This window comes from Paramormyrops kingsleyae, chromosome 7, assembly GCF_048594095.1.
Source record: "Paramormyrops kingsleyae isolate MSU_618 chromosome 7, PKINGS_0.4, whole genome shotgun sequence".
NCBI classification, from domain to species: domain Eukaryota; kingdom Metazoa; phylum Chordata; class Actinopteri; order Osteoglossiformes; family Mormyridae; genus Paramormyrops; species Paramormyrops kingsleyae.
Window position 1 is genome coordinate 9,898,797 of NC_132803.1, and position 23,619 is coordinate 9,922,415.

The window sequence follows — 23,619 nt, forward strand, 5'->3', positions numbered from 1 at the left end:
CCCTCATGTTTATCAGAGACATGTCACCCCCTGGCAGTCATGACATGCTGGCACATTCCCAAGGTGTGACACCCGGAGACAAAAAACAGGCCGCTGCCTCCCTGTGGCCGTCTGACATCACCGAGGGGCGGATGAGTGCAGTGAAAGACCCCTTCATTAGTTATATTGGTCAGTAGAGTTCATTCCAAATTTGGTTCTCGTTGTTGCGTTTTATGACATGAAAGTGACATGATTCTGTCCCGAATTCCTGCAGAAACTTATCAAAGAGAGGGTCAGAGAAGCTTAGACCTTAGAGCCGTGAGAGACTTGGGAAGGGTCTCCTAGCAGCCTAGCCAGAAGGCCACTCAGCTGTCAGTGCTTTCGTGAAGCTGCAGTCACCCCAATCTAATTAATAAGCCTTTAAAATAATGCATACTCCCCCACCGTGGCCCACCACCCCCCCCAGAACCACTGGTCCACAGTGCCATCCTGCTCCACGCCAGTCTGCTTGGTCCCCTGCATTGTCACCTGAGAGCCCCCCTGGGCAGCAGACACTCTGGTGTACATGGGCTCCAAGTCGCTTCTCCACTTCTGCCCCCATTTCCCCTGTCTGCAATCCTGCCCTCCCCAGGAGAAGCAAACATACTCACCCTGTATCGACAGCAGCCACCTCCCCGCAGACCCTCCGGCGGCTCCGGGACCTCGGATCCTCCTTTGGGGAGCCGCGTCCTGATCCGGGGAGCCCAGCCGGCACCGTCGCGCCTCCCTTCTGCCTTCTGCGCTGTGACATCAGGCCTCATTTGCTTAATGCAATAAAAGTGTCTCCACTTACACAGCAATCAGTCAGGCATCCAGCGATCAGATAAACTGCCAAGGGACTTTCTGAGGGGTCTGTTGAGTGACCAAACCCCCCCGTTACACATTTCAGTGTCCAGCTCTAAAGTTAGTCCAGTCCGCTAATTTTACACGCCTGTAAAGTGATATTTCCAACAGCTTGCAAAACATATTTAGCCACACTGTGCTTTGCTCTCATAGTCCCGCAAGTTGCTGTATTTCACGCGTGGAAATGACAGGCACGTGGATTATATCACGTTAACTTCCCCTTAGAGTATGGACTTGATCCGGGTCCAAAGCCGAAAGGGTGACGGCTCAAGGCACGAGAACCGAACATGACCACCAGGGGGCTACAGACACCCCAATAAGGCAGGGAGAGGTGAGGGGAGTCGAGGCATGACGAACCCACCGTCTGTTTTTCAGTCCTGACCTATTTCACAGTCGGCATGGGAAACAGGTCACAGTAAACAAGCGTGCTGGAAGGCGTCAGGAATCGGTTTCACTGAAGGACTTTAAAAGAAAGTCATCAGCTTTTGTCCTATGACTCCCCCCAGTGTCGTGTCCATGGTGCGAGAGGTCGGTGCCTCTAAATCGCGGTTTCATGTTGCCATTAGCACGAGGGACACGGCTTGAGGAACACGGCTTGAGGGACACGGCTTGAGGGACACGGCTTGAGGGACACGGCTTGAGGGACACAGCTTGCTCTGCAGCGGAAATTGTGTCTTGAACACATCACAGACATCTTGTCAGAAATGAAAAAGTTTATTTCCAATATTGAACACATACAGTATGCTGTTTTTAACAAATGTAAAAAAAGTGCATTATGCCTTAACACAGTAAAATAAACTTTGACTTAAATTAAAAAAGTAAAAATAAAACAAATGTGTCACAATTGTCATCCTCTTTGATATTTATGCTTTTACAGCCTGCAGTCTTCATGTTAATCACAGGCCAAGCTGCAGACCCGTATGCGTATCAGGAAGGATAGATCCCTCTCTTTGTCAAGGGCTGTTGGCTAAGATGAGGTCATATTGTAATCATGTGACTTCCTAATGCTTAGAGCATCTATTTACCAAAAGTCTATATCCCAGGTTTGGATGGGGAAAAAAAACAAAAACAGAAACAGCAGTTGAATATAAGAACAGCGATGTGTTTTGGGTGCGTTTTGTGAGAGAAATCATTCTCCCCCATAAAATGGTAAACAGGTACCAGAATGACTTGACCACACTCCAGTTTCCACCCACCAAATTTACTGCTAATCATCCAGATGTCACCAAAGATGGTCATCAAATTGGGAGTGGATGAGCAGCTGCAGCCAGCGCCCCCTTGTGGACACCAGCCAAACTACACGGCACATTAACAGCGTGATAGCACCAATGGGGTGCCTATACCCAGGGCGTCGTCACCAAAGGCACTTATGTCTGTGCATAACAAAGACGTGTTGACTAGGAGGGCCCAACGAGCTAAGCCAAGGCACGCCCTCGTGTCCATGCACAGTGTTTGGTACGGACGGGCCTGCTGCTCGAACCAAAGGCTCTACGAAATGCTTCAGGGGGTCTCAGTAGGGACCGGCCTTCGCTTGAGCCTCTGGCCAGCGAGCTCTGGCTTCTGTGAGAGCCGCCCAGGCTATCCACACACACCCACACACACACAGCAGCCGTGTTCATGTGCGTCTATGAGCTACAGGGGGCGCCTCATCACGGTGAGACCATATTAGAACATGATTTAAACAGCTTATCCTTGGTGAGTCCAGTGATTCTTGCTTGTGCTGTGGGGGGGGGGGGGGGGGGTCACATTTTTGCACTCTGAATGCGTACAGCAAACCAAAATAGTTTCCAGCTCTACAATTACGAACATTAACTAACTTCAAGAACATTCCCGTCATTTTTAATGGCCAATTTCACACACTAGGCACGAAAGAAACACTCGGCCAGGAGGATGTCATACGTCGTATACAGTCGTAGATGTTCTGTAACTAAATACTCATCTTTTGTACATAGTCATTACACACATGCACACACAAAGGTAGTGGACAAACCCTGTGAACCTGCAGGTAGCTGGGCGTTTGTGTGCAGCAGTGTGCACAGTGTTAAGCAGGGTCTGCTACTGAGGCGTTCAACTGACTATCAACACCCCCCCCCCCCCGACCCTGGATCTGCTCAGTGGCACGGTGTCTGCAGGGCACGTGCAATCAAAAATGCGAGGAGCTGTCAGCAAACTCAACGAAACCTTGGGTGCAAAGTTGTCCGGGGCTGCTTGCACGGGGACCACCTATAGAAGGTTAAACAGTTCTCCTCCATTTGGCCCAAAGTCAAATCTAATCGTCGTCTGGGTCCAGAGTCACTAAGCGTGAGGCTTTTCCACCTTGCTGCATCAACTCCTCGTGGCATTACCAGCTGTCCCTTGATTGCTTACACGTTTACGGAGTATGTGCATGGGGGGGGGGGGGGGGGAGGTTCTAGGGGTACGAACTGATCACTCTTTTCTCACCTTCTTCTGACATATGGAGGGATGAGGAAAACAGGCTCTCTCGCCACTCGCACCAAAGTTTATGTCAACGTCAGTAAACCTCTGAACGGGGATTCAAGTGGCCCGGTCGGCCTGGAAGAGCTAGTCCAGCGAGATCAAAATGAGGAGACCCAACGAACCAGTGGAGGTCCTCATCTTTGCTGTCAAACTGCTTCCTCTGCGTGAGTCAAGTGAACGTACGTCAACGGTCATGCCCTGCAGATCAGGCGGATGCCGGATCGCTCAGTAATTATACTTTTCAAGCAGCGTGCGTTTTCTTTTTCTTTTTTTAGACAAAAAACAACAAGCAGGAAGAAAACAAACTTGGATGAAACTGCCCGTCAAAAACAGCGAAGGGAGAAAACACAACAATATGATGAAGATTCACAGACTGCAGTTTCAGAATGGATCAGTCAGCTCTCTGACTCACGACCTGCGGAGCTAGAGATGAGCTGCGGAGACGCTTCAGGGAGGAGAGGGTTAGAATAACGAACTGTATACCAGCGACACCCACTTTCAAGCCCCAGCAGGGGGGCCCAGTAGTTCTTGCTACAGGTAGATATTCTGCCTCTGACTAACAGAAATCATAACCAGATGAGGTTAGTGCTGTAAAAGGCGATTCAGCAGACATGTGACCCAGACTGTTCTTCTCCTACCTGTGCAGGTTTTAAGAATCGTCTACATGATGTGGATAGCAGTTAGTCCGTTCACCAAAAATCAGCTATTAGACTCGTTCGCCATTTAAAGACGCTCTCAGGCACATTACCGAACGGCTCATATGTCATTCAAAGCAGACGGCTCATCTGTTAACTGATTGGGGCAGTTTGGCACTTGCAGAACGTGACTGAAAAAGCAGTCACCCTAATGAAGAATACACAGAACTTAGTCATGTGTTCCTAAGAGGCCTTTAAACCTACCCTTCCTGTCTAGCTCAGAATTATACGGTATATGATACCTGGCAATTGAACGGTCTACAATTACCACATCTAGCAGTATAATTAAACTAAGTACCAGGATGGACAATAAATCAGCTACTAAGCATTAATTATCTTTTATCTACAGCCTGTCAAAAATGATCCACAACTCTTACACCATCTGTCTTGCTGTTCGGAAAGCAGGAATGTACCGCATCTGCAGAAGGAAGGGGACAGGAAGGGAAAGACCTAAACAGGAAGTGACAGCATGGGTGCCTGGGGCTGTGCTGCTGGAACAGCAAGGGGGTCCACATGAGGTTTATCGGCAAACATTCATGGTTCTGTCAGTAGCCTGTAGATCTATCCTTTTTTGGCTTATCTTACATTACTCATCAATCTGGAATTATAGCACTACAGACCCTGCCCCCATGCATGTCGGAGGAGAACTGCAGCACAACAGACCCCGCCCCCATGCATGTCGGAGAAGAACTGCAGCACTACAGACCCTGCCCCCATGCATGTCGGAGGAGAACTGCAGCACTACAGACCCCGCCCCCATGCATGTTGGACGAGAACTGCAGCACAACAGACCCTGCCCCCATGCATGTCGGAGGAGAACTGCAGCACTACAGACCCTGCCCCCATGCATGTTGGACGAGAACTGCAGCACTACAGACCCCGCCCCCATGCATGTTGGACGAGAACTGCAGCACAACAGACCCTGCCCCCATGCACGTCGGAGGAGAACTGCAGCACTACAGAATCCGCCCCCATGCATGTTGGAGGAGAACTGCAGCACTACAGACCCCGCCCCCATGCATGTCGCAGGAGAACTGCAGCACTACAGACCCTGCCCCCATGCATGTAGGAGGAGAACTGCAGCACTACAGACCCCGCCCCCATGCATGTTGGAGGAGAACTGCAGCACTACAGACCCTGCCCCCATGCATGTCGGAGGAGAACTGCAGCACTACAGACCCCGCCCCCATGCATGTAGGAGGAGAACTGCAGCACTACAGACCCTGCCCCCATGCATGTCGGAGGAGAACTGCAGCACTACAGACCCCGCTGGAACTGCAGGAAAAACAGTGGGGAGCCAGTTACTGGATTATTTACCATCCAGACTAAATTGCATTGCTTCCTTTGGCTGTTTTTTAGAAGCTCGACCAGTGCACCCCCTGCAGGCTTGAGATAGAACTGCAAAGTGCCAGGCAGCAGCCCCTATTCTCTAGGCTGAGGGTCTATGGAGGGGGAATCCCTTGGCAAGATGGTAAGGCTGCCCTGCTTGGCCAGTGCAGAGGGCATCGTCACCCCAAGTTTCTGTAGGTGAGCTTCTGTCCCAGTGGGACTAGGCTCCCTGACCCCACTGGTGTCCATCTCCATGTCCTCGACGGGGGCTACACCCTCCACATTCATGCTCTTGGCCTGTTTTTGGACCAGACCGGGCTGCTCAAGCTGCACCTGGTGCTGTCCCGAGTCCCCTTGCGCCGGAGGCCGGTCTGCCCCAAGGCTGAGCTCCAGCAGGGTCAATTCGCTCGTGGCGGAAGCCGGCCGGCATCCGGCGTCTCCCTCCTTTCTGTCGATCTGCTCATCCTCCTGCAGATCCTCCATGGCATCAGCCTCTAGGGGGCAGAGCGAATCCCCTTCACAGCTCGCTGACAATCCCGGCTGCTGGCGGTAGGCCTTGAAGTGTAAGGCTGGGGGTGGGGCTTGTACAGCATGACATGGAGCGGGGGCAGAAACCAGGGTGTTCTTGGCGATGCAGCCGAAGCGGGCGGAGTTAAGGCGCCGGCTCCGGTCAGTGGTGGCCGCCTTGTACCCGCGGCCGGACAGCATGCGGTGGCCGTCCGGACTGGGCTGGTAGGAGGGCTTCACTTTGTAAGGCTTCCCGATGCTAGCACTGTCCTAAACAGAAGACAGACGGAGAGGGACAGTTGAGGGACATGCGAGGGAGTTGAGGCAGAGTGTGACTGAAGGCGCATAAACCACGTGGCACCACGGCCGTCCGGATTGGTCACAAAGTCTCATACATATGGAATTCGGGCTACCAAAAAAAATCTTACAATCTTAGAAAAATCTTACAGGTCACCAAAGGTCGAGAAAAGAGGAATAGAGAGCAGAGTCATCTCAGCCTTCAGTCCCCCCCGGACGGTAACACTAATATAAATGTCCACACTCACATCAAAGCCAGATGGACAGCTCCGCTTGGCACTCAGCCGGTTGCTGTTGTTGGCGTTTTCGTTGTTGAAGCGGTTTCGGGCTGCCAGGGAGGCGGAGCTTGACGCCAGCCTGCCGTTGCCATGGTCAGGGGCCCTCCCCTCTAGCTGGGCCGCCTCCGTCTCCTCCCGCACCACGTCCTCCTCGTCCTCCTCCTCCACGGTGCTGAATTCCAGCCGGGCACGTAGCTCCTCCAGGGGCTCCCTGTGCAGGTGAACCAGGGGTCCCCCGCGGCCCCCAAAGCCGGCATCATCCAGCAGGGCATCCCTCTCCACATCCTCCACCTCGATGTAGACCGTAGGGCCCCCCGGGGTTCGGACCGGGGTGGACGGCTCGCTGTCCAGAGCAGAGTCGGAGAGGCGCCGGAAGCAGTAGTTGAAGTTAGGGGGGTCGGCGGGGTCTACCTCCGTCCCAACAGCCCTGCAGGAAGCACCCCCCCACGAGGAGTCGTGGGGGGGAGGTGCTGCGGTCACGTCGTCTGGATCGTCAGCGCCCTGGCTCTGGGTCGAGCCTTGCGGCCCGTCCGGAACGTCACCGTATGGGCCGGAACCCCACAGCTTATTGTGCCGCTGCTTGCTGTTAGCGGAACACAGTCGTGGTTAGATTATACAATAAACACAACACTTTACATACATAACTTCTTCCGCGTCTTGATAATGTAGACAAATTTGTAGGCGGAACAAGGATTACTTGAATTTCCTATCCGTCAAAGATCTTGACAAAGTTTGTTTAGTATTAAATTTCAGTTTGAACTATGACAAAAATTAAACATGGAAGCATGCACTCTTCTATGTCCCCCTCTAGTGGCAAGGCTGACAACCAACACCCGAGTTAATCATTCTCACTATGTCCAAGCCTGGATTCAAGGATTTTGGCTCGGATTTTGGCTCGGGAAACAGGTAGACAGACCTGGCATCCAGGATGCCCTCGTACACGGCCAGCTGCCTCATGAAGCCGGCGTTGGGGCAGGCGATGCTCCTCTTCTGCTTGACAAAGCTGTAGGCCTTGTCCAAGGACCAGCCGTACTCCTTCATGGCGTAGGCGATCACCGTGGAGGCGGAGCGGCTCACGCCCATCTTACAGTGGACCAGGCACTTAGAGTGGTTCTTTCTGAGGAGACATCCAGCAGCCTGTTATAGCTCGCCGACGTCTGCGAAGGTCCAACCCACAACGCAGACCTCCCTGCAGACGCCCCCGTGCAGACACCTCCCGACGCTTCCCCTCCGCCTAACGTTTCCCCAAAGCACCCCAGGCGCTCTGCCTCAGCTCACTTGGCTCTCACGATGAAGTTGTATGTGTCGTTCCAGTGGGCCAGCAGGTCGGCTGCCTCCTCATCATAAACCCGGATGTTGTAGTAGGCGAAGGTCCCGGGAAAGAAGTTATCGATCTCCCGTGTGACGTTGAGGATGTAGCCAACTCTGGAAAAGACCATGAAACCTGTTTCATTATTCCTGTCTTTACTGGTCAAATCCCAGACCGCCCTATTTAAATACAGTGTTTAACTACTGATTTATTGTACTGTATACCACAGGGTTTCGTAAATGGTATATTGTGGGAATTGTACACTGCTGTCGTTGGGACTTCAGTGTCGCGTATCAGGGGAGAAGCTGACACGTTGGTGAGGCTGCCACCTTAAAAGTCTCAAGGCGATGCACTCGTGGGAGAGCCAGACTCACCCTGAGTTTTGGAGCTCCTCCAGGTTCGAGGCGTTCCACTCTGAGCCCTGAAACAGCCAGGGGGGAGCAGAGGCATTATACGAGAGCGGAGACGGCACACGATGTACGTCACACGACACCTTTAAGATCAGCATGTCACCCAGGTGTTCTCATGATCCATCCTTACTTGGGCAATGTTCTAAAATTCTCTCAAAATGTACAGCCCCATTAAAGTAAGAAATTCCAGAATGTTCCCTGGAAGATGAGACACCCCTCCCTGCCTTTTTCTACACCCGCCCTCCAAACAGAATTCCGTTTGCTCCGTGGAACCCATAGAAACGAGCATTTAATGACAGGAATTCATCCCGGGCAGCAACTCTACTCATTATACTGCGGTTTGCTTCGTTTTCCCCGACACGGCGACGGCCTCGAGTGCCGTACCAGATAGAGGTGGTCGAAGATAGGCGTGGCCTTGTCCATCTGGCCCAGGATGACCAGCATCTCGTTATCAATGAACTCCTTGTACTCCTTCAGGTTGCAGTTCATTTGCTGCTCCAGGTCGGTACGGATCTGGACCGGACGGGCAGATGGGGGATAGAGTATAAGGGTCTCTGATTCTACGGCCTTCCCCAGACCCCCTGAGCCAATCCCGGCTTCTCCTACAAGTCACCATTCCTTACTTCTTTGGAGGTAACATTCTCCAGATCCTGGGACATCATGATGCTCCGGAGCTTGGCTCTGACGAGACACTCCGTCCGCTCCCTCTCAGTGGGCCTGCAGTGGGACAGAGCACCACGTCAGGAAAACCCTGCTGGCCGCACCTGCCATCCTCCATCACCCAGAAACACTGGAAGGCGCCCCCTGGTGGTAGACTAGAGAAACTTTCCGGGCTTAAAAACCACTGCCGGTTAATATACAAGACATCAAGGATCATTATACTAAACTGTATTTAAAGACTCTGCTAAACTTTCTAAAAACATGACTTGCCAGCATGTTCCCTTCAGCTAATGCAAACCCTGATAGCCCCCCAGGGTTTTACGCCCAGGTGGCCCCACCTGTCGGCATAGAGGGCCGGAGAGTCGGGGCGCGTGGTCTCCAGGTCCTTCATGGAGTTCCACTCGTTAATGCAGCTCTGCTCGGAGGCCAGGCAGCTCTCGTAGTAGCCTGTCCAGGACAGCGCTATGCCCCCGGGGAAGTAGTTGTGTCGGCGTGACACCTCGCACACCTTGTGGAGGATCTGCAGGGCCGACCTGCCGTGGGCAACCAACGGTCGGACGCATCAGTGGGGAGAGTCACGACACGGTGTCCTGCTGCCAGACCCGCATCGTTAAAGAAATACCCCCCACCAGAAAAACGGGGTTTTACAAGCATTCTGGGCACCTGAACCAGAAACCTTGGTGAACTGTTCTAGAAACTGTTTTACCAGCCTCCTCCAAACCGCTTCACTGTTTCCAGCACGATCCGTAATCCCCCCTCAGCTCCTCGCTGATTGGACATCTGGCCCACTCACCACATGGCCTGCACCGACACCGGCTTGAAGATATGCGTCCTGCCCGCTGTGGTCACGCTGAAGCCGCTGTGGACAGACGGGAGAGATGACGCCATGTCAGATGCCTGACGGAGGGACGCACGGCGAGGGGGGGCTCCGCCAGTCTGGCCTCCTATAATGAACTCACTTTGCATGGTTGCTTACTTGTACAGCCATATCCTGGCCTCTGCCAGGCTACTGTCCAATTCTACTAATGAACTTAACTCTTAGATAAACAAAACACAAAAGGACAGATTGGGGACTAACAGGTACCCAACTAAAACGAAAAAAGCAGCTTTTTTAGTTGAGAGATGGTTTGGTGAGTAAAGGCTAGCACATGTTAGCCCAGGGAATATTTTTTAAAAGCTGTTATTTTTAAGTTTATTTTCTCCAGCACAGGCATTTCATCAGCAGGCAGATCGATCTTGGGGAGCCAAAAAGGGGAACCTTCTTCGCTGGAAGCTAACAGGCTAGCAGCTAACGGGCGCGTGTGCTCATTGGACGGCCCTCTAGTCGCTCCTCCGCAGGATGCAGTTACTCGATCCGGCAGTGTTATTCATTCGCGATGTTGGATGACTCACCCGTCCCCATCCAGGTGGATCTTTGTGTCGCTCCACAGCGGCAGGACCAACCCAATGGAGCAGCTTTTGCTAGAACAAACCACAGCAAACGGACGGGGTTATAACCAGCAGGGTGAGCTATAGCAGACGTGGGGGGGGGGGGGGGGAGAGGGATGAGGTGTACCTGTCTTTGTTTGTGAAATCCATGCCCAGGAGGACACTCTCTTCAGCGTCCTGCCGGCCACTGGTGTAGACCACAACCATGTACCTGACACGGTCGGTCTGCACACTCTCTAGACGTACGGCCTGGGGGGTGGGGGGGGGGGCGAGGGTGTTAAATGCGTTCTGACACATTCACAACTCAAATGAGTCACAGAGACTACACACACTCGCACTCTCACACACACACACACACACACAGAGGTTTGTATTCATATTTTCGTGGGGACTCTCCATTCATTTCTATGGGGAAAACTCCAATCCCAGAATGACCACCTTAAGCCCTACCCAGCCCTAACCTTAACCACAAGTAACCAAACAAAATACGAGACATTTTTCCTTTTTCGACTACATTCATAGATTTTTATAAAATTCAGGTTACCCTTGTGGGGAACGGAAAAAAACATGTCCCCACAAGGTAAAAGGTTACAGGTTTTTTTTCACATTTCACAAATACAAACACTAACAGTGGACACAGACAGACACACAAACACACACACACATGCACTCACATAGACAGACACACAAACACACACACACAAGCTGAGGACTGCAGTGTGAGTCTCACCAGCTTGATTTTGTCCTCTGAACGCAGGATGTTAATCATCACCTGGAGGTGCTGCGGCAAGTCCCCTGTTGGGAGAACATTAGAACGTTAGGCAAGTCCCCTGGTGGGAGAATATTAGAACCTTAGCGCCACCCCACCTCACATGCCTGTTTTCCATTGATCTACCAACTCGATAAAATTGTACACAATAAAAATCTTTTTACAAGATTTGCAAGAGTGCTTATGGGACTGATTTATCATATGACAGCGCCTCCTACCGCAATCACCCAGTATCACAGCCCAGTATGGCCACCCATCCCTCATACACAGAGCCCGTCCCAGTCAGCAAGCCCATATCTACAGCCGCGTGGAGACGGACACTGCAGGCAGACTGCGCTTGTCCAGGAACGGGACGGCAGGGAGGAGGGGAGCAATCCAGCCCTGTGGGCCAAGCCGAATGGGGCCAGGGAGACCGAGCAGTAACCATAGGTGTTGTGGGCACATCTGGGACTCCTCTAATCCGACGGGATGCTTGAAGCTACAGCATAGACACCGGGTGGGAAAGTCAGAGAGGCATGTCCCTGGCCCAGTGCCTCCATTCGGGACCCCGGGGGGAGAAAACACGACACTGCAGCAGAAGTGAAATAAGTGCAAACTCTAGTAAAAAAAAAAAAAACAAAAAAAAAAAAAACAATGGCCACCTTAGTTATTGTGGTCATGACATCAGCTATAACGGATGAAAAACAGATGTCATAAACCTCTCTCTGGAAGGTGCACGGCGAACACCGGCCACGCGACCCGCCCTTTCGCAGAACCTGCACCGGCGGGGGGGAGCGAAGCCGTTTCAGCCGAAACCTGGCAGCCTGTGAGCGCGGGAAACGCCCCGCCGCGGACATCCTGAACACGCTGAGGAGTCCGGGGAGGTCAGGTGCATGTGTGGGGGCAGGGGGGCAGGGGGGGCGCGCTTGTGTAAGGGGTCAAATACAGATGCGTTTATTCCCAAGTGTTGATGTGCATCTTTTTATATGCACACATTGCATACATTTTTAAAGTAGGTTTTTTTTTGTGAGGTAATGTCTCATCCTCGTCATCGTCCATACACACACACACGCACGCACACACGCACGCACGCACACACGCACGCACACACACACACACACGCACACACACACACACACGCACACACACACGCACACACACACACACGCACACACACACGCACGCACAAGCCTCAGCGAGCTGCATTCTGTGCCTGCTGGCTCGAACCCCAACCTAGCGCTGCGTGTTGAGTGATCCCACCCGGGTGCTGCATCGCCACATCACCCCTTCGCTATGTAATTTTTTTTAAAAAGAGACGCTTTATTACTTTCCCACATTCTGCCCCAACTCTCAGTCAAATGCATCACGTGGATCCGTGAGGTCTGGTCAAAGACGGCCCCGTGTCTAACTCCGTGAGCTTGTCTTTTCGTTGACCAAGTATCACGGGGATGGAGAGGTGTGATGTCATGTCGCCTTCACCCCCGACACCCTCAAGCGCCCCTGCCCCCGGCATCTGGCCCGGTGCCCACCTGCACGCTCCACCCCCCTGCCACATACCGCGAGTTTGTACGTCAGCTGGCGGCCGGTCGGACCGGATCGGCCGGGTTACGCCACAGCGTGACGGAAAACATAAAAGGTCCCTTTTGTTTGACATGAACTCTACTTCCAACTCACATTGTGAACAAAAGTATTGTTTAAACAAAAAAATATATTATTTTCATTATACTCATTATACTGAGCAAACTGACAGGTTTAACCCTGGTAATGGGCCACTACTGCCTGTCATGTGAGAATGCAACTAGATCCTTACTGGGGCAGCTGAGCTAAAATAAAGGCAGATGCCCTGTGAGGAACTTCCCATATGGAAAGAGGCCCCCCAGCTGCAGTTACTCAGGATCGCCCTCTGCTGGATACAACTGACAGCATTCCCAAATTCTAGATTCTCCTCGGCTTGAAAATCAGGAGGGTCCTGGAGGGTGTGGCCCCCCGGGGCCAGCCGTCACTCACCTGCATGCCTGTGCTGGGGGACGGCCCTCTGGCCAGTTGGGAGGGCCTTCTGGCCTTGCTGCAGGAGCAGAGCCGCATCCCTCACCATGAAGAAGCTCTCGCTCAGGCTGAAAGACAAAGCGCAGGGTCAGGCCGGGCACCCGTTTTCAGCATCCCCTCCGGACCCCCCCTAGCCTGCCTCTGTGCACCTCCCGTCTCATGCTGCCCTTCCGTCTTACAATTTTGGCCTCTGCGGTTATTGAGACATTTTGTCTCCCGCTGCTGGGGCAAACCCTGCCTCCAGACTGTCTGTGGTAGCGGCCTGTTTGATTCCCATCTGATATTTACCACCGCAGTACAGGAACCCGGTGCACGCGCGAGCATGTGAGAGTGTAACACTCACTGAGCGAGCTCTTAGTTTATCGGCGTTCAGTCACGGCGTGTTAACGCTGCCACAAAGATAACACGGAAGGAGATTACACACCGCGACGTCTGTCACCACTGTTTTGCGTGACACGTGTATGACGCGAAAGGCTTGCCAGAGATTTCTGAAACATTCGCAGAAAGAGTTTCCTAATTAATCGCTAGAAAACATTAAATGTGAATAGAAGCTATACAAGTGTATTCACACATTGAACTTCTCAAGTTCAAGTTTTCCAGTAATAAGCAGGCTTTTCCCCCATTAGAGGTCACTGGCCAAAAATGGGAAGAGAAACCATTGTCTGTCGCGTCTGGCCACCTCCCAAGCTGCAACTCAGCACGAGAGACTGGACAAGGCAGGAGGCAGCCTCTGCTTTGTGCATCATTGCACCAATCCCTTCTTTATGCCACCAGGGCGGCGCTCACAACACCAAAGGGTTCTCCTTTCGAAAAGCCCCCCGTTTCTGCCCGCCGCTCTGGGTGTGAAGGGGCTAAAGCAAGGCTCTCAGGACGTCAGCACTGAGAGGAACGTGAGAGGAACATCGATTCTATCTCCCAGTCAGAGCCATACTCAGCTCTGCCCTCACACTCAGAAGCCCAACTTCTCCTTACCGCCCATTAGTGTAGAAGTGTGAGAACAGAGTCACAGACACCAAGGACAGAGTCACAGACACCAAGGCTGCTTCTCCTTTCAGACTCGGCTTATCAGCCTTACATCTGCAGAACCAGGCAGTAAATGTAAAACATTCTGCTGATAATCTATCACATAAACAATCTGCCTCTGTGTGCTTTTTTCTCCATGTTAATTCTGCTTTCTGCTGAATTTAAATTGCAGTCACAACATGCATTAATCTCGGAAAAATGCACCAGTAACCAATCAAAATGCAAACAAATCACCTGTGGGCTACATGCCTGCCCCGATTTCGTTTTAAACTGACACACACACACACACACACACACACACACACACACACACAATCCCCATCCCGGCTCTTACATTTGACATATCTGGCTCTGAGTCAGCATAGCGTTCTCCACAAAGTGGGGCAGCCCCCTCATAGCAGCCCCCAGGGGGGCATCCAGCTCCAGATGCATGCTGGGCCGCTCGTCCTCCTCCTGTCCGCCTCCCCGCGGCTCGTCCCTGTCGCCGGTCCCTGAGGCCAGCCTCCAGCACGCTTCAGGGTCGCCCGCAGCAGTCCCCCCCCGTGGTCCTCTTTCACTACTCCACTAAAAAAAGTTGCGTTTTACCTGGGGGTGCGCCGCCTGCCGTGGGGGCCCCCACACCGGAGATGTAATAAGGAAAGCCCAGTATTTCCAGTGTCACCTCGGGGGCACCCAGGAACGGACAGACACTCCAGCTTGTCACCCCTCCGTGGTGCGTCCTGTCCGTCTTCCCCCACCCCCTCCCCGGCTGATCTTCCTCTTCTGGTTACCCACCGCAGCCACCTTGAGCCAAAGGCAACACTGTTCCTCATTCGACAGACACCCCCCCCACACAAATGGTGACCCTCTCCAGCTTCCTGTCACACAGCTAGCCGGCAGCTCCCCTGCGAGGTCTCCGCCGGCCGCTCCTGTCACATGCTCCTCAGCGAAGCCGGGCGCCGCAGTTGTCGCCGCAGCAGCCGAGGATGGCGGAAAGTGAGACGTCCCGTCCCGAGGAGAGATGCCACTCCCGCATCTCGCCCGCTATGCCGCCACCGGCCAACCGTCCTGCTCTTTAACGCCGCTCAGAGTGAGCGAGGAACAGCCCGCGGCACTCCAGGGAGAGCGTGCCAGCACGCCTCAACGCGTGTGAGCAGCCAATCAGCCTTCACCTGGGCGTCGCTGAAACTCAGGCGCGGGGGTGCCCGAGGGGGGTTCCTTGCACCCGTCGCCTTATTGTTCTGCAACGGGGCCCTCTCAAGGGGGAGTCTCACTTTTCACAGCGACAGTCTTGTACTCACAGGGATTATGGAAACATCCGCTGAGAGAGAATCGTGCGTGAAAGCGATGTGCTTTCGTCATCGCCTGTAGACTTTACCGCCCCAAATATTTGTTTGAATGACACTAATTCCTTATGAAATTCAGTCAGTTCCAAAGCCAAACAAATGAACAAACATGCAGCAGAAATTGAAGCTTTCACGTAAGGGCATGCAGATCAAAAGCTAAAACAAATCTGTGCAGCTTGATCACTTCTGCCGAAACAGAGGGGCTGTTTTCTTGGTTGCCGTGAACCTGAAGTATCACGACTTTACAAGAAACTAAAGATTTCCCTGGAAATGACCATATATCACACTTCCTACGAAACTTTCAATACAAAAAAGGGAAAGAGGGTCACGTGGCCTGGTGGATTCTCTCAGAAGAGCGAGGTCGGACTCCCTTTGGAGTGCAGAGTATGTGGGTCATCGTCTGCCCGCAAACAAAACCATCTTAATGTCATATAGGCTGGGATTTCCTTCTAATCTGCGTGGATTTGCTGGTATGGAAACAGACAGATACACACAGGCAGGCTGTCGGCGGCACTTGTTTGCAGATCCAGGGGGGGGGGGCTTTATATTGACTCACATTAAAGCCACACGAGTCCCAACTCCACCCTCGCAAGGATCAAAACGCAGATCTAAAAATAAGCTCTGTATCGCTGCACAAGGACATATACAAAGGGCCATTTTTTACCCAAAATGTCCACACAAGGTCACAGAAACTCACACTAGCAGCTCCGGGACATGCACACAATGTCGCGGGAAATCACTTACAGATTGAACCCCCCCCCCATGTCCACCTCCAGATATTCAAATGCTACATGAAACATCAGCATTTCACATGGGATTCCTATCAGTAGCATTCCAGCCTGCATTCCGCAGCGACGGAATCGACCGCTGGGGAGCGAAATACCGGCACGCGGCTCTGCCGCAACTGTTGCTATTGGCGCGCCTCCCGCATCGCCATGACGACATCACGTGCGACAAGATCGCAGCGTGGGAGGAAAGCGCTCCCCCGTCTATTCCCTAACCCCTTCACCCGCTCACGGACACCGGTCACCCGACACCTCATCCCCTGCATCACGTCATAATGCTCAAAGTAGCTGCTCGTGCTTTGAAACGAATGGCCTCCCCATTTATGCAAACCCAGAACCTTCTGGTGTGGATTTGCGTTATAACCTGCCCAGACATACTGCTTTCAATATGGAACGGGAGCATGAAAAAATGCGTCATATTTGCCGGCAGTGTCTGAGAGAGGCGCAGATTTCTGAGAGCCGGGCAAGACAGCGCCCTCTGGCAGGGGGGGGGCGAGTCAGGTGACACTGCCCAGCTCTCTACCCTGAATGGAATCAGCGTACCCCCCGAGCCATCGGAGCACGGGTGGGGCCCAGACGTGCTCAGGCACGCCCTCGGAGAAGCGTGCACGCATTCAGGCTCGCCACGGGCGAGCAGGTGTGGGAGGAGGGCAGGGTGGGGGCGAGGACCGCCCTGAGCACAACGAAGCTGGCGGTGAAAGATCCAGATGGAGACTAGCGAGTAGAAGCAAAGGAGGCTTGGTACTGAACCACCAGGACATCCCCCCCCACCCCACCACCACCCAGCATACTGAAACACCACATGCAAATGATTCCACGTGTCTTTCAGAAACTTCCACCGCATGAGTTAAGCCTGAGCTGGGCCGTCCACACAACCCATCCCGTGCTTGTCACCGCGTTGCATTTTATAACGCATCCTACAGGGGGCAGTGACGAACCCGCCCTTTCCGACGGCCGCGCTCCTCACGCCTTCCCTGGTGGCCTCGCGGGATTAACAGTTGCGGTTTCCGAACATGCGAGGAATTCCGCGGCGCGTTCCTGCAGTCGGCATCAGCCAGCCGCACTGCGCCGAGCCAACACCGTTCCGGCCCACAGTTTGGATTCCAACTGGGCTTGACGTGTAGCCAGCAAAACTCGGTCTGTCGAGGAAACTGCTAGTGGCGTGATGATCAGAGAAGTTAAGGGACGATGGCTTACAGGCTGGATGATGCAACCTGAAGCAACCTGATAACCTGGCTGAAGCCATACACCTTTCTGAGGGGACATCTGTCCGCCATTGGATTCTGGCTGCAGGACTAAGGGCACACAAGCTGGGAGTGGGGGGGGGCGGGCGTGTAACCTGAGGCCCGAGGACTAAGTTAGCTTCCTGTTTTCCGTCAAAAAATCCGAAAAGTCAGCAACTCTGCCCCCCCACCCCAATGGCACAAAGGAAGACGATGGCAGAGGAGGAGTCCGATGTGGAAGGTGGGAAAACGGACGGAGAAAGGCAGGATTGTTCGGCCGAGAGAGGAAGGAGGCGACCATTATGCAGGCCCTGGCTGCTTAGTGTTCATTCTCGGGTGTTGGGGGAGGACAAAAAAGGTCACTGGGCCAAAAAAAAAAACAAAGGAGAAAAAGCAGATCCAGCTATCACTCTAGGAATAAGTCAGTTATATGAACATCCTGAACAGTGTTCACAAGTAGTCTGTTCCAGATGACATTACCATTAGTTCAGCTAATCAACCAATCAAATTGCTTCATCAGTACATAATGTTTTCAAAGGTCAGCCGGTACAATGAAGGGGATGTGTAGGTGGCGGGGGGGGGGGGGGTGCCCGGGAGCTTACCTCCTGCTCAGCCTCCGCTCATCATCACTCCCCAAAACCTGCAATGAGAAGAAGGGAAAGGGGGGGGGGGATTTAAGGACATCAGGCTGCAGAGCACCAAGCCCCCCAAAGTCAACTTCGCCTCACTGCCACGAGGCAGCCACTGACATCCACAGGCCTAATTAACCCGTAAACAATTTCATCAGCTTACAGGAATGCGCCGCCTTGTTGGTGCTGAGGCGCGTCATGGCCCCGGGCCGGCCGTGTTTACAGCGCCGCGTGCGTTACATCACACCGCAACGTGTCCGTTCAGCGAGCTCCGGCCGAGAAAGTCAACACATGCTTCCAGAAAGGCACATAATAGGTGCCTGGGAGAGGACAGAAACTTCACGTTCAGAGAAGAGTGTAAATACGTATGCAGGGATCAGTAAGGAATGCTGACCGTGAGTTTAATGCTTCCTGTCCTCGGCTGTGGACCGACCTGAGCGGAAACGGCTTGCGAGGCCAGAGCATCCGCTCTGAGACGACTAAGGAGTAGCTGCGTTGCCCCCCCCGGACAAGACAGAACTTTATCGATCCCTTGGAGGGTTATTTTTGTTGCCAAGCAACATTACGATACATTGTAATATAAGCGGCTAGTCTCCAGCTAAGGTTAACGACAGGCCGTCACCGGCAGAATCAGCATGCACACTCTCACACGTGTGAGAATCTCTGGCGCTCCTGCCTCGCCGCAACCAATCGGCGTGCACACTTACGTGCACGATGAGGCGTCGACGTTAAAGCCAGCCGGGCCTTGATGAAATAAGGTGGAAATCAAAAGGAACACATCATTAAAACTCAACTGCTGGCCACAGCTCTGCAGTAATAGCGGCACTTTTTATATGGTGTGGGGGAGGGGCGGCGGGGCCTTCAGCTGTTTCCCATAAACACCTGCTCCACATAAAAACCGGACGTGGCGGGCGCCACATTCCCCAGAATTCACCAGCAGATCCAAAATAGGGACCTTGAACCCCTTTCCAAACACAAGGAAAATATTAAAACTAGTAGAGATGCTCTGACTGGCCGGCCGGGGACCGGAGGCTCATGTATTTCTGATACCAAACCGGTCCATTTTACTCATGCGCCACACGTTAGGAATTAGCCTCACAGTCGCATGCACACTCACAGCCACACGTTAACTGTGAGTGAAGACGAGAAAGCTGTAATACATGTAAAAACACAGTAAAAACGTTTTAGTGAAACTTTGACCCCCTGCGCTATAATGTCTGTACAGTATGAAGGTATGAAAAAGCCTGATCTTAAACTAGCTTACTAGCGATGTAGGAATAGTATTTGCATAACATGCAATGTTGGTATTAATATTACCCTGCGCCTATTATTTGGAAGAGAATACTACACTTCAGTTTTCTTAGGAGGTTTGTAACCTATGGACTTTTTATTTACTCGCCTTAAAATGAAGAGAAAATGGTCAATGTCGTGTAACCTGGTGAATATAAACATACTGGAAAATAAGTAAATGACATTTGTTTTGTTATTTAAATCTGTTGCACCTGCTCTTGCTTGGTAAAGTAAAATATGTCAGATAAAGTTGGGTGTACAGCAGCTCATTTTCAGGTAATTATTTGTACCTCCTTCCAGTCAGCACTTATTTTGAGACTTAAGTGAGAGAAGATCCTGTAACTTAATGTAGTTTTGGGAAAATTGTAAAGTTTCACAATTTCTTTTTTTTCTATCTTAGAAAGAAAAAGGCAAAAATCAGTACTGGCAGGTCACACTTGCATAAAATAGGGAATCGGAAGAAAATTGCAATTGCTGCATCACTAAAAACTAGGGATGGGCTGATCCACATGTTTTCAGTTCCAATCCGACTCCTATACACAACTGCCGATATCGATAGATTCCAATGCGTGAGCTTTTTTTTCCCTTTAATATTATCATTAGAGGTGCACCGATCCCACTTTTGCAGAACCACTACGATCCAGATATCCGAACAACGTCGGCCGATGAGTACCGATCTCATACCAGAGCTCTTTTTTTAAAACCACTAAATACATGTGAAAAACTGTACGCTAAGAAAGCTTTAATTAGGCTATTAGAAACATACAAAACATACTGTTCCACCTCATTTGTACATCTTGTTTTAAGCGTTTTTGAGGAATTTTGCAGTTCGATTTGAATATCTTCCAAGAGAGGATACGCAAGTGGCGAAATGCTTAAAATGTCCCACAATTTTTCTCCCACTGGCAACAACAACACTTACACTTCACTGCGACTGCAGCCCCTAGTCAGTGTATCACAAGCAGTAGTATCACAAGTTAGCGACTCCCAAAGCATACATTGCTTTTTTCGTTTTGTTTACTGTGATTTTCCACTAAACGCTACTTCCACCTCTAAAAAAAATTGGTTTTACAAATATTGCAAATCGCTGTTGAAAGTATAAAATACTCCCAGGTCATCACACTTTTATCTGATGTTACGCTCCTGCTGCAAAGAGTATGCACGTGACGTCACAGCAGGCTGAAGTCACTGCGCTCACACCCACTGAGTAGCAAAAACAGAGTGGCAGCGTTAACGTTCAGCTTGAATGCCACTAAAACACACCTAAAATGGGAAAGAGCTGTCATGCGATTGACTGTACAAATCGATTTAACAAGAAATACAATCAATCTTTTTACAGAGTGCCGAAAACTAAGTAAGTATCGGACGTGGATCGATCACATATTACCAACCCGATCCGTCTAATTAGGTATGGATGGGTGCCGATATTGATCCCTAATATCGGATCGGTGCACCTCTAATTAAAGTTTATTAGCCAATCGTGTTTTCATCAATCCATCTATCCGTTCATCCACCTTCTAAGCATTTATCCTTGTTAAAGACACATAAGGCCCTGGAGCTTAACCCAGGCAGCTGCACAAGGCTGGGCCATACAACCTGGATAGGATTCCAGTCCACAGCCACCATGCCACCCACGTGATTTTCAATTTCCAATAAATTCCAAATACAATGCCAATTCATGTTACATTTTTAAGATGCCCCCCCATCTTCACATCCACAAATCTAAAAGTTAATAAGTCACTCCCTAAGAACTACCCCACACAGCCTCTGTCATTTTCTAGCGTTTCAAACAAACATTTAGCTGTAGCAGATTTTTTTTCCGTTACAGTGATGCCTGCGGCTCACGAACACTGTGGTCTACAAACAATTTGGTTCACGACCAAAAATTTTGTGAAAAAAAACCATTGGTTCTCGTACAAAATTTGGTTGACGAACAGATTCCTTGACCAGATTCCTTTTTTATACTAGTGTAGCATGGCCCGCGTGCAACTGTAAATAGAAGGACCACAACAGACACCCAAATACACAGATGGGAAACATAAGGTTGTAAGATCGCCGACCTGCAAGATGCAGACATGGTGGGAGATTTATACAATGCAACCATTAACATTAAGAACAAGAACAACACAAGGGTTAAGGACTGTTAATAAGGAGCGTGATTTCTCCGGCAAGCAAGTCTCCATGTCTCTTTCTGCTCCCGCGATGACTCGGTCCGCCCGTTGCCACACTACATTGTGTTTTTCTTTAAAGTTTTTACTATAAAAACCAGAAAATGAATTGATAAAAAATATTATTTGGTAGGCTTGTGAACGAATTCAGCGAATTTCAATGCTTTCTTATGGGAAAAACTGCCTTGGTACACGTACAGATTGGTTCACGACGACTTTCCTGGAACGGATTGTGTTCCCGAACCGCAGGTATCACTGTACTTCGCACACTTATACGTCAGCATGTATGAGTAGGTCGCCACCTGCTGGAAAAACGCTTCCACTGCATGGAAGCGCAGGAATCGATCCTTAGCGAGCCTTTAACCCTAAATGAAGCTAATGCAGCTAATGCAACTAAATGCAGCTAAAGCTCAAAGGTCAACATCTCGCTTTCCCGATCATTAAAATCTGCATTACCAACACCCATAATAATATCCGGGTAGAGACTTTTTGTTGTCGTATCGTTGAGAAGACTACAAATAGCGTTTCGGCTTTCGTTTCTCTCCTGAGATTCAGATCACACGCTGATAAATATGAACCTGTCCTAAAACATGTATGGCATTATCACCAAAGCAGCTCTTCCATCCTTTACTGTATTTGTTGAGGTAAAGAACTGTGATTTTTTTCCATCGCGTATCATGCCTCCGCTGGGATCAGTCCATGGTGGAATCACACCCACAGTGACAATCAAAACGTGATTAAATGAGGAGCAAACTGAAATGATCATCCCCACTAACCTAAAGCCAATTATATATTTCATTTACATATATAAATGAATGCTGCTCATTGTCTCATGTTGCACGTTTAAACTTTCACATATACTACTGATATATACGTATATATATGATAAAAGTCCCCATAAACAATCTAATGAGGCAAGTGCCCTCCTGACAGTAATAGATTTTACAGTTACCTTACAGTAAAAATGCAATAACAAAAAACAGGCGGTGCGGCGAGATAATTGGGTTTTAATGAATAATCAGCTAATCATATTTATGTTTCAATGTTTATTTGGCATCTTCTAGCCACTCGCTCCGGTTTCACGGGTCATTTGAAGTGAATGTCGGCAGAGCATTTTGCACGCTGGAACGACAAGCTCCCCAACTGATTAAAACGACATTGGCTGCGAAATGTCATTCATGCACAACGCAAACCTGGTGCACTAACCAGTGCAGCGGTCATCTGCGGTACACTGGTTAGATAAAACAACTAATAAATAATATTTTAATAAACCTACTGGGGATCTAAATAACGCACAGACACTTAGCATAGGAACACCGCCCGCCAACGTAATACAGTTCGTCCTGCATGCTCCCAGGCGTCCATTTTATAAATATTAGCAATTAGTATAAATCAAACCAGCTCGATTACTGTGCACGGGTTAAACTAATCCCGTTTGACTTGCTACCGATCCTTGCCTAGCTAACAGGAGATGACCGTCGGTATTATTTATAAAGCGACACGCCTTCGTTGAGGTTTTGACAGTGCCACTGTTTTAATTCAAGAAAAAAAAACACGCTAATGTGTTTTGAGCAAGCATATCGACAATGGTGCATTTATCCTTTAATTTCTGCGGAATGAGGGGCCTAGCTGGACGCACGCCTCCTCGGCACTCCCCATACGGCAAGTCTCCCCCATTCACTCACCTCCCCCGCGTTGGCGGTGCCGCTTGGAGTCGGCGATCGCTGCAGGGTGACGAGCGCCATAGCCGGGGAAAGGAGCGCCGTGCACGGCGATGCTCACAAAACAGGAGTCGGAGGCGCGGGCTGTCCACGCCGGTGTCGCCGCTGTCCCCCTACAGTGGACGCGCAGGTCCGCTTTGTTAAACCTAACCCTCCGATTCTACCATGATGGCAAATCCATCGTCCGCTATCGGCAGTCTGCCGCTCCCCGTTTCTTTTGTATGGTGAAAAACTACGGATTCGACGACATCACGAACACATGAGTTTCTACTCCACACAATAAGTTACGTTTCATTGTGCGGGATGAGACGCAGAGGGCGGATGAGCGTGATGAGAGGCAGACGGACAGCGCACGGCAGCGCCGGGGTGATGCTGCGCGGATGTCCCGTGCGTTCGGGAATGCGCCTTG

At 51.0% G+C, this 23,619-nt stretch overlaps 2 protein-coding genes across 7 annotated transcripts in view; both read right to left on the reverse strand.

Moving 5' to 3' along the window:
- Positions 1–644, reverse strand: part of LOC111842077 (coronin-1C-A) — a 35,630-nt gene extending 34,986 nt beyond the window's left edge. For both annotated transcript variants that reach the window (XM_023808348.2, XM_023808347.2), the window contains exon 1: positions 630–644. The gene's annotated coding sequence lies outside the window, so the exon portion shown is untranslated. The remainder of the gene's footprint in view (positions 1–629) is intronic.
- Positions 645–1,556: 912 nt separating this feature from the next.
- On the reverse strand, positions 1,557–23,619 carry LOC111842151 (protein phosphatase Slingshot homolog 1-like). 5 transcript variants are annotated; one of them, XM_023808483.2, is made up of 15 exons: positions 23,175–23,619; positions 18,005–18,042; positions 13,008–13,114; positions 10,983–11,047; positions 10,380–10,501; positions 10,217–10,285; positions 9,618–9,683; positions 9,163–9,357; positions 8,788–8,881; positions 8,549–8,677; positions 8,129–8,175; positions 7,724–7,870; positions 7,362–7,562; positions 6,416–7,028; positions 1,557–6,140 (listed from the first exon to the last, which is right to left on the reverse strand). In XM_023808483.2, the coding sequence occupies exons 1-15, from the start codon at positions 23,232–23,234 to the stop codon at positions 5,457–5,459; spliced, it is 2,637 nt and encodes an 878-aa protein (XP_023664251.2). In that variant the 5' UTR covers positions 23,235–23,619; the 3' UTR covers positions 1,557–5,456. The 5 variants fall into 5 exon arrangements, with proteins under 5 accessions (XP_023664251.2, XP_023664255.2, XP_023664254.2 ...); XM_023808487.2 differs by lacking the exon at positions 23,175–23,619 and adding an exon at positions 21,688–21,739; XM_023808486.2 differs by lacking the exon at positions 23,175–23,619 and adding an exon at positions 18,195–19,404.